Source organism: Nansenia antarctica (assembly GCF_963989245.1).
Source record: "Nansenia antarctica genome assembly, chromosome: 19".
In the NCBI taxonomy this organism is placed as follows: Eukaryota; Metazoa; Chordata; class Actinopteri; order Argentiniformes; family Microstomatidae; genus Nansenia; species Nansenia antarctica.
Genome location: NC_137692.1, coordinates 18893637 through 18909243, shown reverse-complemented (window position 1 = coordinate 18909243; position 15607 = coordinate 18893637). Strand labels below are relative to the sequence as shown.

Genomic DNA, 15607 nt, shown 5'->3' with positions numbered 1-15607 from the left:
CAAAGGTTCCATCTCACCAAACATAATGGAATGTAACAACTTTTACGCTCAATATCTCTGAACTACCCTAAACGGAGATAGAACCTTATCATTCTAAACGGAGATAGAACCGTATCATTCTAAACTGAGATAGAACCTTATAATTCTAAACGGAGATAGAACCTTATCATTCTAAACGGAGATAGAACCTTATCATTCTAAACTCACTGATGTTGAACTGTTACATGGATTGATAGATCTTTATTGATCCCTAAGCGGAATTTTAAGATGCCACAGCAGCTCACAAACAACAACAACAACAACAACAACAACAACAACAACAACAAAAGTGACAAAAGAATAATAATATAATAAAATAGACGTGACAGATGAATTAACATCCTCCACCCAGCCTAACTGATCACTCCGATCAGAGACAGCCGGAGAAGGAGTTGTACAGTCAGGCAGAACAGATCTCCTATTGCGCTCCTTGGTGCACCGTGGTTGTAGTGGTCTGTTGGTCAAAGCTTCTCTGCTCTGCCACAGTGTCATGTTAGGGGATGGGAGGGATTGTCCGTGATGGCCAGGAGTTTGGTCCTCACCCTCCTGTCGGCCCCCTCCTCCACAGTGTCCAGGGTGACACAGAGGGCAGAAGCAGCTTTCCTAATAATAAGCTTGTTCAGCCTCTTGGTGTCACCTTCCTTGATGCTGAAGAATTGTGTGACAAATTAGCCTATAGTCTGCAATAGATTGATTGATAACAATATCCAGGGTTAAACATGGCAAAGATTTGCACAAGTGTATTCAGGTTACTACTAGCCCATTAGATGGCAGGCTTGCTGCATTTATTTCTCACTCTCATGATGTTCGCTAGTCATTCATTTTGGGAATCAGTAAAGAAAAAGAAAATAAATTAAGCGGCTTCTTTTCCTTCTCCTCACCTTTATCTGCACTAATATAAAACACAGATTTTTCTGCCTTACCCCAGTCTCAATTTCACCTTCTCCGATAGACTTCTCAATTTCACGTCGTCTCCGATTCTTTGGTATCAGCAAAGAGAAGTAAAGAGAGGTGATGATGAGGGAAAGAGGTTAGGAGGAGAAAGCAACATTTCCATCTCTACTCCTGAGGAAAGCTGTTTTAACACGCTACTACTCCAGCTTTATGTTAGCCGATCACGTCTCCTCCTAGTGATCAAACTACATGACCTCTCTCCACAGGTCAGGCTCCAGACATGGCTGCCATCTACTCTGGTATTCACCTGAAGCTGATGAACTCCCGCACGTCGTGGGAGGACAAGCTGAAGCTCGCCCGCTTTGCATGGATCTCATCCCAGTGCTTACTGCCCAACAAGGAGCAGGTTATTATCTATCTGTCTGTCTGTCTGTCTGTCTGTCTATCTGTCTGTCTATCTATCTATCTATCTATCTATCTATCTATCTATCTATCTATCTGTCTATCTGTCTGTCTGTGTCTGTCTGTCTATCTGTCTATCTATCTATCTGTCTCTCTCTCTATCTATCTATCTATCTATCTATCTATTCTGTACATCATATTCATATAGTAATGGATGTGCTGTGCTGTGTGTTCTCTCCTCCAGGTGCTGTTTGACTGGGCCGTCCATGCTCTGACCAGGACCCATGTTAAGAAGATCGAGCTGCCTCCGGAAGTGGTAGAAGGCTTGTGGACCTACCTGGATGATATTCTACACAGCAAGAAGCTACTGAATTTCTTCAGCCACGGAAAAACCATCACCCTACGCTTGGTGGTAGCGCAAGTAAGTGGGTCATAACTATAACTTGTTATTCTTGTATCAATGTGCCATCACCTTCAATGTATTAAATTTCAACTTTCAATTTCAATTGCATGGTTTCAAATCAGTAGTCAAATCAGTAGTCATTTAACAACACATTTTACAGTCAGATATTCAAATGGTGCCAGTGTATTGTTAGATGTTATGATTTCTGAGTGTTTGGTCTATCTCTCTCTCTCTCTCTCTCTCTCTCTCTCTCTCTCTCTCTCTCTCTCTCTCTCTCTCTCTCTCTCTCTCTCTCTCTCTCTCCCTCCCCACTACCAGGTGATAATAGAGCGTATCCAGGAGTCTACCTCAGGGTCGTCCTCCGTGTCTCTGTCCACCGTGCTGAGCTGCCTTAAGGGCATCCTCTCCTCCCCGGTCCTCTCCGTCACCTTCACCACCCAATACGAGCAGCTGGTCGACCTGCTGGCTAAGCTGTGTGCCCTGGCCTGTTCCCGGCTCCACCAACAGCCAAAAGGAGAGCCTCCGAGTTCACACGAGCCGACCGCAGAGCCGATGGACCAATCACAGCCGATCCCAGATCTCCCGACGCCGCGACAGCCGACCGCCGAGCCCCTGTCGCCTCAGGTGTTCGAGGTGCTCCTCCAGGTGTTGACCAGCTACCTGACGGTCCAGAGACAGCAGGCCAACCCGAACCGCGTCTTCGCCCAGGTGACCACACACCTGCTGCAGCACCTGCTCCTCCTCCGCCACCTGCTGACCTCCCGGGCCTGGACTGGGGAGGACGACCACCGCGTCCGCCACACCCTCAGCAGGGAGATCCGGGTCAAAGTGGACGCCGTCCTGCAGTCGGCGTTCTTCGTGCCCGATCACCTCCCGTCCTACAAGGACGAGCTCCTCCCCCTCGCCAAGGAGGCTTCCGGGGGTAAGAAAGGCCAGTCGGGGAAGGGCCCCCTCTTGCCAGTTACCTCCATCCTCACCAAGCTCTGCGCTCCGGGCTACTGCGACCCGTCCATCCACTACAACCTGAGGTCCAGCTCCCTCCCTCTGCTCCTCAAGTTCTCCCTGGACACTTACTGTAAGGGAGGGGACAACAAGTTGCTCTGCTTCCACCTGCTGACCCGGTTAGTCACGGGCCTGGACCTCACGGGGGAGGAGCTGACTCCCAGCGAGACGTTCCGCCCCGAGAACTGGAGCCTAGCTCTCCTGGCCGTGGAGAACCTCCTGAAACAGTGTCTGAGCGGAGACGTCTACAACGTAGCGGCGGACAGGATCAAACACGAAGAAGCTCAGCTGAAGTTCTACAGGAAGGTCGCTCGGCTGCTGCTCGATCACGCCCAGCCTGGCATTGCTGCCTGGTACCGCTGTCTGAAGGTAGGGGAGACACACACACACACACACACACACACACAAAGACACAAAGACGCACACAGAGACACGATTGAAGTCTAGGATGTCAGTGATCTTTTTTTTTTAGCTTTAACTAATTATATTGTCTTGTATTGCAGTTCTTGTAAGTTTTATGTGGTTGTTTTTTTGAGCTTTTCTGGATGTTTCCTGTCTTCTAGTTTGATCTTTCATTAATTTTCTTGTCAATAACGTTTTTCTATTTCATGTCAAGTGTGTCGTGATATCGAATGCTACTTTAAATACAATTGGATGTCACTCTCCCAGGTCCTGCTGAGCCTAAACCACCTGATCCTGGAGCCAGACCTGGACGAGCTGCTGTCCTCCGCCTGTGACTCTCGCTGTCCCGAGCCGCGTGTCAGGAAGGCCCGGGAGGCCCTGGTCTCCGCCCTCCTCCACACCTACACCAAGCTCCGCCAGCTCCCCCGCTTCACCCAGGAGCTCGTCGCCGTCATCTGTCACCGAGTCGCCGCCACCGCCGAGCTGAGCCTCACCGGAGAGGTCCACAGCACCCTCAGCGCCTGTCTGTTAGACAGCCCCCCCAGCCAGTGCCTGGAGATCTGCAGCCTGGTGTTGGAGAGCATCGAGAGCTACGTTCTCCCCGACGCGGAGAGGAACACGGACGTGTCTCTGAAGGTGTTCTCTCTGAGTGTGCTGTTACACTCTGTCCTGTTCAGTCTGAAGACTCTGGACAACGGTACACCGGTGCCCGTAGTCCGACAGACCCAGGCTGTGATGGAGAAGATGCTACAGGTTGTGACGCTAGTGTTACAGCCCTGTCAAAGTCCAACCCAGCCCTCAGACGGCTCCTGGTGTCAGACGGTTCTAGACTCGGGCCTGCTGCTAAGATACACCTGGGTGGAGGTGGACACCCTCTTTACGATCCACTGTAGTAAATACACGTCTCCCGCCACCCCCGCTAATGCTAACGTGTTAGCCGACACCACTAGTCTCCTCTCCGGTGTGATACCAACAGACAGTGACCAGGTCACTCCTATAGGCCGACACTTTAGCCCAATGAGCCAGCACCTCCTAAAACTCCTCATTCTGCAACGAATGAAGAAAATCCTGTTGAGCAACAAGCTCTTGGCCCAGCCCGGCACATCCGAGGTTCTCTCTAGAGCGGTCCAGTGTCTAGTGGGAAGAGAGGACCCTCCGCTAGGCCAGTGCGGTGGCGGTGACCAGCTATGGGACCGCCAGGTTAGTAGTGTGGACGCCGGCACGTACCCCGTGGCACACTGGTATCTAGTGACCTCTAACCTACCTCTACTCGCCCCGTTCCTCTCCGAGAGCGACACGCGTCACATCGCCGACCTCTTCCTCACCTCCCTCCTCCGTAAAGAGACGGAGGATTCCTCCGGGTTGTCCGTCTCTCTCATCTCCAAACACTTGCTCCGCAGCCTCATCTTGGTCGAGTGTCCCGCGTTCTACTCCGCCGCGGTCCGATCCGTCACCCGAAGGATCGCGGGGGTTCTCCTCAGCGAGTCAGACGCAGGCACGGCCTGTCCATCACTTCGGAGGTTCGGTGAACTCGCCTCCTACTCGCCCCCTACTCAGGAGAGACTGGAGTCCCTAGGTAAGGAGATTCTGAGTTCTAGCATGACCGGAGCGTCCTCCGTCACTCTATCGGAAACCCAAACAAATCAACTCCAACGGTTACTGCAAGTCGTCCGAGCCCTGAACCCAGACGGGATGTCTTCCGAAGACTTCTCAGGTCTCTTCCTGCTCCTCTTCCTCACGGCGACACATATACAGCCTCGTAGCGACGCGCCCCCCGCTGTGACTGTCCAGCTGCTGAGAGAGCTCCTCGGTCTGATGGGGTGGCTCCTGGTGGGCAGGAACTTCCACTGGGTCCTGAAGGTCCTCCACGGCAGCAGCCTCCTGGAGGCCACCGTGACGTCTCTCTTCTCACACAGCGACGGGGGCCTCTTTCAGACGGCCGACGGCTCCGATAGGCTGGCCGTCCTCGGGGCCGTGCAGACCTTCATCGAGTCCCTGGTCCAGCTGATCATCCACAGGAAGAGCAGCGTGCGTCTCAACCTGGAGAAGTTCACCAGTTACCTGCTCAACAGCCAGGTGAATGGGATAATTTGTGATCAAATGTGTTCTTTATCTTTTATTTAATCTCGAGTCCGAGTCAAGTCCCGAGTCGTCCATGCTCGAGCCCGAGTCGAGTCACGAGTCGCGAAAATCGTGACTCGAGTCCAAGTCCTGGACTTGAGTCCTACAACACTGTCTTTAGCAAATCATTTCAAAGTGTTGTCACAGAGCAAAATAAAGACACTCTAAAAGCAATTATCAGTAACTCCAAAATGTAAATGTAAAACAGGGTAGTTATTGACAGATAAACAATAATTGCACATATTTTACATGTTAACAGCCCTAACAAAAAGTTAAGTATTCTTTCTTTCTTTCTTAATTATTTTTATTGATAACAGTTAAGTATTCGTATTAGACCCTTAATAAGTATTAAAAAGTCTCATCACGATTTTATGAGGTCTTGAATTTTGTAGGTATTTTTCTGAATTAGACTCTGTCCAAAGAGTTTGAGTCCTAAAAACCTTTAGTAAAAGTTCATGAATTTATTCGTTTTATTAAAAAACAACGGAAATTCTGTTGTATGATAGTGGTCTAGTCTATTGCAAACTAAAACTGTTAAGTTAAAAGGTTCACTGGTGTAAACGGTTACAGCTTGAAGTGGCGGTGAGGTCTGGAAAAATATTGACAAGGTCTTAGAAACGTATTGAAATTAACCTCAAGATTCCTGTATATACCCTGTTATTGTTCCATGATCCCAGGTGGCCGTCGCAGCTCTCTCTCCCAACCAAGCCCCGCCACAGACACGCACAGAGGGGGTGTTCTCCATCCAGCTCCTCCTGGCCTCTCTGACATCCCTGTCCCGGGTCATGACCTCTAACCTCGGGAAGGGCAAACAGCTAGACGAGACCCTGAAAGTTCTGTTACAGAAGACTACGGCGGTGCTGGGCCCCGCCCTCCAGGCCTCCCTGGACCTCCTCTGCACCCAGGCGGGTGGCAGTCTGCTGGGCCAGGCCTTCTCTGTAGACGTGGTGACTCAGATGGTGAAGAGTGAGCTGGCCTGCTGTACCAGTGACTGGCCACAGGGGGGAGATAGTGAGACCACCACCACCACCACCACCACCACCCCGGAGAGCCTGAGCCACATCGGGCTGTACAGGAGCTTCAGCCAGCAGATCCTCAGGGAGATGTGTCTCTCTCAGCGGCCCATGGACTTCCTGGTTTCGTCTCTCGACTTCCTGTCGGCGTACTATTCCGCCGCGGTGAAGACCGAGGCGGCAGACCTGGACGAGCTGTTTGTGTCGGTGCTGACGAACGTACACAAACTGCTGTCAGGTACACTTGAATCCTGCCTTTCTGGATGTTTTTGTTGGGCAACAAAAAGTTAAAGTCAATGTAAACACGACCATGGTACCGACAGGTCTACACGAATGGTTCAGATTCAGAGCTTTTGGGCAGTTGGTCTTGGAGCTAACATTCAAGAAACACACAGTACAAAAACACAAGATGAATAATTAGGACTGATTTTTAGTATGTCACGATTGATTGATGATTATATTTTTTGTGCATTAACCTATTCTCTCCACATCGCCGCTATAATTCATGTCGATGTCTTAGAATAACCAAATCCTAGTTACAGTATATGGATACATAGATACTTAATAATAGGTACAACAACAACAAAGAAAAAAACATTATAAAAGGAATGATAAGTAGAGATGCTCCGATCTGATCGGCGCCGATCGATATCGGCCGATATGCCCTTGATCGGTTTTGATCGGAGTTCTCAAAACGGCCGATCAAACACGGCCGATCAGTTTACATAGAGAAATGGCGTCGCCAGTCTGGCAATATTACACAGTGTCGGAAAGAGACAACAAATATGCAGTTTGTAATGTCTGCTCAAAAGAAATACCTTGCGGAGGAACGCACGCAAGGTCTTTCAATACCACGAATATCATACGGAATTTGCTGCGTTCGTCGATTCGCTCCGAGAGCGCCGAAGCGCACACTGGGCTCGACGTCATAAAGGGACCGAGTACTTTGATTGGACGAGAGGCGTTCCACGAGTGCTGGTCAGAGTTCCAACGCGACTTCACGAGCGTAGTGTAGGTAGTGTTCAGCGACGTCATGTGACCCCGCGAGCAGGAAGTCACTAAGCTAGGCTAAGGCCCATAGCAACAACTATTAGCGCGCGAGTTTTAGGTCTTCCTCTGTGCACCTTGCACAAGTGTAGATAGCGAGCCACTTTTCAGCATAGCAGGACATATTTTAGATGATAAGAGGAACAGGGTGAGTGCCAAAAACGCTGAGATGCTTGTATTTCTCAAGGCTAATCTGCCAGTGATGCTGCTTAATCAGAAGTAAGGTTTGAGTCTGAAATCTCCTTAGGTGCAATGTTTAGTTTTTTTGTTTAATTGATTATTGCTGACTTGCTGTCTTATCTCCTCCTAAATATGACTTGAAACAGTATTTTATATTTGGCTATAGCCTGTTTATGTTGCAGTTTAGTTTGGGTATGTTTATTGTTCCTCAGGAAAGCTACAGTATAAGCTCCAAGTTCTCTAAGAGCCCCTAGTTCCTCTCATTCGAGTGGAATGTTGCACATTTGATGTGACAGTGTACATTTTATTTATTATGATTTTTATTTTCACATTTTATTTGTTTTTCCTGAAGTAAGCTACAGGTGGTTGTGAATTCAATAAAACAGATGGTTGTCAATTCATGATACTTTCTCATCTCCTAATTTCATTTGAATACTTAATATACAATGTCAATGGTGTTAAGAATAATTAAAAACATAAATAATGCTACACAATAAAAAGAATGCTTCAATTGCCATTTTCGACGCTGTGATCGGTGATCGGTGATATCGGATCGGCAGATCACTGATTCCAGTGATCGGTGATCGGTGATCGGCACCAAAAACCCTGATCGGAGCATCTCTAATGATAAGGATATTATTTAACCCCATACTGACCATATTTCTGTTGTGTTAGCTCCCTGGCTGACGATATCAGAAGTGTCGGCCCTGGAGGAGCCTGTGGCGGAGCTACTACGCCCCCTGGTGGCCGGGAGTACTACAGAGAGGTTCCACCTGGTGCTTCTGCTGCTCAGAGATGGACTAGACACGGCCAAGGTCCGGGGAGGCAAACACAGGGTAAGGATGCTCTCATGTCATAGGGCAGGGGTCTCCAATTACATTTGTCCAAGGGCCAGAATTGTTAAGCTTAGCTGCAATGCACTGTGGGGGCCGGACAAACAAAAACCCTAACCCATATGTATATGTTACGGTACATGTGGGAAAACTAGGGTTAGGGTTAGGTGCTACGGTGCTAGGGTTAGGGGTAGGGGTAGGGTTAGGGGTAGGGGTAGGGTTAGGGTTAGGGTTAGGATTACGGTTAGGGTTAGACATGCCAGCATGTACCAAGTCGACGTAGCACCTAACCCTAACCCTAGTTTTCCCACATGTACCGTAACATATATATACAGTGGGTTCGGAAAGTATTCAGACCCCCTTAAATCTTTCACTCTTTGTCATATTGCAGCCATTTGCTAAAATCAACGTATCAATATAATTAAGCACAGCTAGACTCCAAGGAAGGTGTAGGCCCATCTCAAGGATGATCAGAAGAATTGGACAGCACCTGAGTTAAATATACAAGTGTCACTGCAAAGGGTCTGAATACTTATGGCCATGTGATATTTCAGTGTTTATTTTGTAATAAATCTGCAAAAATGTCTACAAGTCTGTGGTTTTCTGACAATAGTGGGTGCTGTGTGTGCATGAACGAGGAAAGAAATGAAATTAATTGATTTTAGCAAATGGCTGCAATATGACATTGAGTGAAAAATGTAAGGGGGTCTGAATACTTTCCGAACCCACTGTGTATATATATATATATATATATATATATAAATGTCACTCCAAGAACCTAAAGCGTAAAAAAATTACTTTTGCAAAATAATACAATCTTCGCTATCACAATTACACAAGGCATGCAACTTTATAGCAGGCCAGTTTTAAAATGCACTGGGTAACCATGGAAACTGTGGGTTCCCCCGAGCCAAACACTCTTATGGTATGACAGGTTGAAATGTGTTCAGATGAATAATTGAGTTACATTAATAGCCTACCGATATTCTTAACGAGTTACGCAAATACCAGTAAACAAGAAATATGGTCGATCAGTTATGGGAATATTCATGAAATTGTTGTCTGCTCTTTTGTCCTCCAAGTTTGCACGCTGGTACAAGTTGCCGCCAGTAGGGGGCGGTGGAGGGCTGTGTACTCTGCATCGTCCCCTCCAGTCACCACATTGCCTCTTCTCATCTCAGCTTTCCCTTTAACAATAGGAAACAGCTGTTTTAACACCTTGAAACACCTACTCTAGAAAAGCATGTAGGTTAACTGAGTTGTTTCGGTGTAGATATGTTGCAGGTATTATCATTTGCTGCACATTAAACATGTTGGTGAATTTATTATAACATGTTTTTATGGAGAGAATTGTACACATTTTTTTTATATTTTCCTCTGATTTGATCATTTCAACAGATATTTTCAATAATTTTGGGGGGGTATATTAGGCTTCTAGTCTTGTTTTTTTACTAAGAAATGAATGATTCCACACCGCTCATTGGGAGAAATGACAGTGTCGGGAAGCGGCCCACCTATCGGTGATCCATGTCATAGCGGTTGAGTTGCTATTAAAGGCTAGTACTACCAAAACACACTGACTCACACGCAGAACTTGAATGAGGCCATACTAGTCCCATTGGAGAGCATCGAACAAGCACAGCATTCTATTTAATTTGTAACCCCAATATCCAGTTAAGGGGATAACATCCATTTACAACAACCTGGGCATAAATATGTGAGATCCTTCTAACAGGTTGCTGTTTATGAGGAGTAGTAGTAGCACACCTAGACTAGATGGCCTTCCTACTGCGTATGGGCCAATGAGTTTTATTCAACCACCTTCAAAACCTCGCCATTATCGATTATAATAGATACGAATAGGAATGTCCTCTCTTGTCAGCTCCTCTGCAGGGCATTCTGCCTAAAAAGGTTGTGTGGCTTTAGTTGACAGACTCCTAAGAATGTGTGTGTGTGTGTGTGTGTGTGTGTGTGTGTGTCTGTGTCTGTGTGTGTCCGTGTCCGTGTTTGTGTCTGTCTGTGTCTGTGTGTGTGTGTGTGTGTGTGTGTGTGTGTGTCTGTGTGTGTGTCTGTCTGTGTCTGTGTCTGTGTTCCAGGAGGTCCTCTCAGCTGTGAGCATCACCAAGCTACTGACCAGGGTCCGGCTACCAAACCCCTGTTATAAAGCTCTGTGGCTCATCGCTCCTCAGATCATATCGGCCCTTGTGGTGAGTACCTGCTGTCTGTGGCGTCGTTGTGGCCGGGTTTTATTAAGAGGTACTGACGTCAATGGGGTCCAGGTTTCCTGGACACAGATTAAGCCTAATCCTAGACTGAAATGCGTCTTCAATGGAGGATATTCTATTGAAAGTTTCTAGTTCAAGACCAGGCTAGTATTTAGTTTAAGACTTGGGGCTTAATCTGTGTCTCGGAAACCAGCACTAGATGTCCTTGCAAAAATAGGACCCTCAAGTACATTCACGTGAAATTTAGTTTTGGCACAACCCGACGTTTGGGTTATATTGATATTCACTTTACAAAACTGACTTTGGCAGAGTTTGAACACGGACGGAGAATGGAGAATGTGTTTTCTATCTAACGCAGTTCCCCCCCCCGAGGACACAGTAGAGAATAACACTGTAATCACAAGCACAGGCTGCTATACATACCAAACCATGTCACATTGCTCTACCCTCTACCCACCCTCTCTCCTGATACCGATGCCTACCTCCCTCTCTCCCTCTGTTTCTCTCTCTCTCTCTCTCTCGGTCTCCGTCTCTCCCTGTGTCTCACACTCTCACTCCTTTCTTTATCTCACACTCTCATTGTTGTTAACCCCTCTCCCCCCCTCCCTCCCTCCCCCTCTTCTCTCTACTCTCAGTTCATAGTGAAGGAGACCAGTCAGGAGACGTCCCTGACCGCTTCTCTGACCGTGCCCGTGTTGAACACCCTGACCGCGCTCCTCCGTCAGGGGGAGGGGATGCTGTCTAACCCCCACCACGTGACCATGGTCCTGGGCGCGCTGCAGCTCACCCCCCTGGACCACCTCCCTCTGGAGGTCTACCACGCCACGTTCGAGGCCGTCCACGAGGCTTTGTTCGCCGTCATCCAGTGTCACCCACAGGTACACACGCACACACACACACACACACACACTCACACACACACACACACACTACAGTACACATTGGGTCCTTTGATATGTGCCTGGGGGATGTTCTGTCTGACACGCTGGTTCCTGAGAAGCTTCTGGAGCATGAAGAGCTCAGTTTCTCGCAGTACTAATCCATCCTAGTGGATTAGTCTCATATTCACACCTCCAGAACCTGATTCCCCTGGTTCTGTTCTCACACACCTTCAGGGTGTGGGAAGGAAAAAGCCCCGAACCCCCTTCTCGCTCCCACTCCGCTCTTCCACCTCGGCTGGCCGCTTGGCATCGCTGCGTCTGTACGTGGGCGCGGCAGTCGCGCTACTCGGGTCAGGCTTTTCACTGACCTGGCGCCCCCCCCCGCTGGTGGAACGAGCCACTGCTGTCAGGACTGCAGAGTCACTACCAAGACCCCATCTCTTCAGGCTACATCTTAACTGTCTCCTGAGACCTTTACATCCCCTCTACCCCCCCCTGTACAGTTTCTCTACTGTAAATAAAAGATAAACATAAATATATTTTAAAAAAAATCTTCCTTCTAGCATTGTGACTGACAATGGCGCCGGCTCTGACTATAGATTTGTTTTTCCTCATGATGACTGATGGATAGATGATTCTCTTACGTAGAAAAATGTATTTGTCGCTTTGGATAAAAGTCTGTTAAATGTTAGAAATGTCAATGTAAAAAAGGAATGGAAGACGTATCGGCTGTGGGTTGCTCCACCGAGCTGTGTGGTCGGTGCTGTTCCTTCAGCATGACTTCTCAATCAGTCAGTCAGAGGGGTAATGGGTGGGAGTAGGAGGGTGCATGACATTCTCCCGTCGGAGAAACCCCCGCCCGAGACGTGCCTCCCCCCCACACACACCCTCCTACCCCCCCCCCCCCCCAGAGCAACATGCCAGAAGCTTGTCGTTACCGTCCCTCCTCCCCCATCGCCTCTCTTTCCAACAAACATTGAAGCCCTGTCTGCTGTGGAGTTCTCTAGGAGACATACAGAGTTCTCTAGAAGACATACAGAGTTTCCACGGGTCCTTGAAATCCTTGAAAGTTTGTGAATTTGAGAAAAAGAAATCAAGGTCTTTTTTTTTTCTTTGAAAAAAATTGAAAGTGCTTGAATTCCCCTCTCTCTCTCTCTCTCTTTTTAATTGTTGTCTGTGAGCGGATAGTTCCTATTATTATATCAATTCTCATCTAGATCTGTCTCAAACTATGCCGTGTCGGGTCCTTGAATTTGAGGGAATTGAGTCTTGAAAGTCCTTGAAAAGTGTTCGTATGTGATGTTTCTGAAGGTGTGGGTGGGAAGTGGAACCCTGGACATACGTCCATCCGCCCCTCGTCCTCAAGGCTGTTCTGTTGAGCAACCAGGGAGAACCTCTGGCTGCTGCAGGCCTCTCTCACCTCACATCTCTCCCCTCACATCCAGTCTCTGTAGCAGGGGGTTCTGCTTGTGTGGAGAGGGCTGCTGTGTCAGGAATGGGCCTGCTGGTCTGTGGCAGCCAGGGGAGGCCTAAGTGGAGGCAGATGTGGGGCTGGAGAAGGGGGGGAGGGGGGGGGGCAGGGCAGGTCTCTGGAGTGAAAGGGGGGAGGGCAGGCAGGAGGGCACACGTCTCTGGCATGCTGCTCTGGTGGGTGAGAGAGGAGGAGGAGGAGGAGGGGGACGGGACGACACGACATCTCTGGCATGCAGGTGGGGGTAGGAGGGTGTATTAAACACATTACCCCTCTGACTGTCTGACTGACTGACTGACTGACTGACTGACTGGTGACTCGTATTGCAGGAACATCAGAGAGAACTCTGGCCTGGCTCTCTCTTCTCCTTTATTCCCTTCCTCTTTCCCCCTGTCTTCTGGAGAGGCTGACTGTGCACATGGGACTGTTGAAGGAAGCGACTCTAACAACTCTCTGCCAAACATAGACCCACAATTAAGTTCAGTTTCCTAATGTCGTTAAAGACACAGTTTGTGAATTGTAATATTTATTTATTTATTTATTTTTTAAATTTGTTTTTCAGATTTTATCCCTTTTTCACCCAATTTGGTAGCCAATTTAACCCAACTTAGCATCCAATTATCCCCTGCCTATTGCATGGGATCCGCCGCACGACCCCGTGGCCGGCAGTCCCAGAGGAGGGCGCCAGGCAGACTAGGCTGACTGGCTCCTCGAGCCCAGTACCGTTATTCCGGCACCCAGGGGGCGGTGTTGCGCGACGGATCCTAGTCCAGAAATACTCCTATACCCCCCTCGGAAGCGGCCGGCCAATATGCCGCTTCCCGTGTGCCTCGGCCATATCTGGATCTGGCGAGCCGGGATACGAACCCCGGCCCCGGTGGGCAGCATGCACTAGCGGCCAGTGCGTAGACCGCTACACCACCGCGGGGCTTGAATTGTAATATTTAAATGGAATTTTTATGTCTACCAAATTGTATTGCAATGTTGTCTTCAGTGTTGAGTGCATAACTGTTCTGATGTGTGCCCAGTTGATGGTGTGTGTGTGTGTGTGTGTGTGTGTGTGTGTGTGTGAGAAAAAGAGAGACATAGAGATTGTTCAGGTCATGCTGATGCTATGTTGCTACATGTGTGTGTGCCAGTAAGGGAGGCGTAACTGTTGTTGTGTGTCGCAGGTGATGCTGAAGGCCGCTCCGTCGTTCCTCAACTGTTTCTACCGCCTGGTGGCGTCCATCATGCAGGAGGGCAGACAGAAGGGAGAGGCAGACAGAGGTAGAGCAGACGGCCGTCAGTAACACACACCAGCACCGACAGCATACTCTCATCATCCACAAGATAACAGAAGTGTAAAAGAAGGGAGAGACAGACGAGGGGAAGTCATTGGTCAACAACACACACACACACACACACGCTGTCATTCTACATGATAACCGATGGACAGAAGGGAGTGACAGAAAGAGGTAGGGAGGCTTGACGGAGGCCGAAATCGGAGGACAGGCTCATTGTAACGGAATGTTTGATACCATTCCCAATTCCATTCCGTGCATTCCAAAGAGCTCGTCCCTCTTGACTCCTGTCCCACCAGCCTCCCCCTGGCCTGCCCCCAACAGCACATTATGAATATGAAATAATAAAAAGATGAGCCTGCCTGATATACTGGGCCAGAGGGAAGACAGGGCCATTGAAGGCTTGCACCCAACAGCACACACTCCATTCTCAATGTCATTGTACACACGCCTAATAGAAGATGTTCACAGGGGGGGATTGGTTGAAAATAACCACAGCCAATCAGTGCTGCAGTCTAGAAACGGTCCAACTACAATAGGCCTCATTGTCCTCGTAATAGGCTAAACTGTTTCAACAGTTTCAACCGTTTTTTTTTGTTTTTTTTGCTGACCGTTCGAATAAACCACCACATAGTCTAAAAGACAATTAGAATGAGAAACGGTTTCGTTGCTTCTGTTTGCCCTAGTTCTTGGGCGGTTACAGAAGGCTATTTTCGACAGAATTACACCGTCCAAAACGCTGTCACAATTTATTAATTCATATTCAGTACCGAACTGAACCTCTGAATTTTAACCACCAGGTGTTCAAACTGCCATCAGCAGTGTGAACAATTGGAACTGAGAAACAATCTAGTTTGGAATCAATCCCCCCCCCCCCCCCACCCTTGTGTTGTGTCATCTTATTTCTCAATATCATTCATGTTATAATAATAATAATAATAATAATAATACATTAGACTTATATAGCGCTTTTCTAGACACTCAAAGACGCTTTGTTATGCATCCCTGTGAATGTTTCGACTAACCGAATCCCCCCTGTGCCCCCCCACCCGTCCCCGTCCCAGCGTCCGAGGCGGACTCTGAGGTGTTGTTGAAGTGCGCCCGGCTGGTGGAGAGGATGTACTCCCACATCGCCACCACGGCGGAGGGCTTCACCACGCTGTCCTCCTTCATCGTGGCTCAGTACGTCAGCGAGCTGCAGAAGGTGACGTTCATCCCTCTTCTTCTCTTTTCCCCGTTCACTCACTCCACAACGTTCCCAGAGAGAGAGGTCTAGCGGTGGTGCCTCAACCCTGGTCTTGGGCTCAGCATGAGTAAACATGGGGCGCTTAGGTGGCGTAGCGGGTTCAGCGTTGACCATGTAACCGCAGGGTCCCCGGTTCGATTCCGGCCGGGGCCATATCCTGCATGT

The 15607-nt window shown here is 48.6% G+C and overlaps 1 protein-coding gene across 1 annotated transcript in view; it reads left to right on the top strand.

Moving 5' to 3' along the window:
* Window positions 1-1210: 1210 nt before the first annotated feature.
* urb2 (URB2 ribosome biogenesis homolog) overlaps window positions 1211-15607 on the top strand; it is a 17852-nt gene continuing 3455 nt past the window's right edge. Inside the window, exons 1-10 of the mRNA XM_080549020.1 lie at window positions 1211-1339; window positions 1580-1756; window positions 2057-3109; window positions 3410-5218; window positions 5941-6514; window positions 8179-8339; window positions 10433-10543; window positions 11197-11439; window positions 14086-14182; window positions 15261-15400. Of these exons, the coding sequence (XP_080405146.1) occupies window positions 1214-1339; window positions 1580-1756; window positions 2057-3109; window positions 3410-5218; window positions 5941-6514; window positions 8179-8339; window positions 10433-10543; window positions 11197-11439; window positions 14086-14182; window positions 15261-15400 (4491 nt within the window). The 5' untranslated portion in view covers window positions 1211-1213. The remainder of the gene's footprint in view (window positions 1340-1579; window positions 1757-2056; window positions 3110-3409; window positions 5219-5940; window positions 6515-8178; window positions 8340-10432; window positions 10544-11196; window positions 11440-14085; window positions 14183-15260; window positions 15401-15607) is intronic.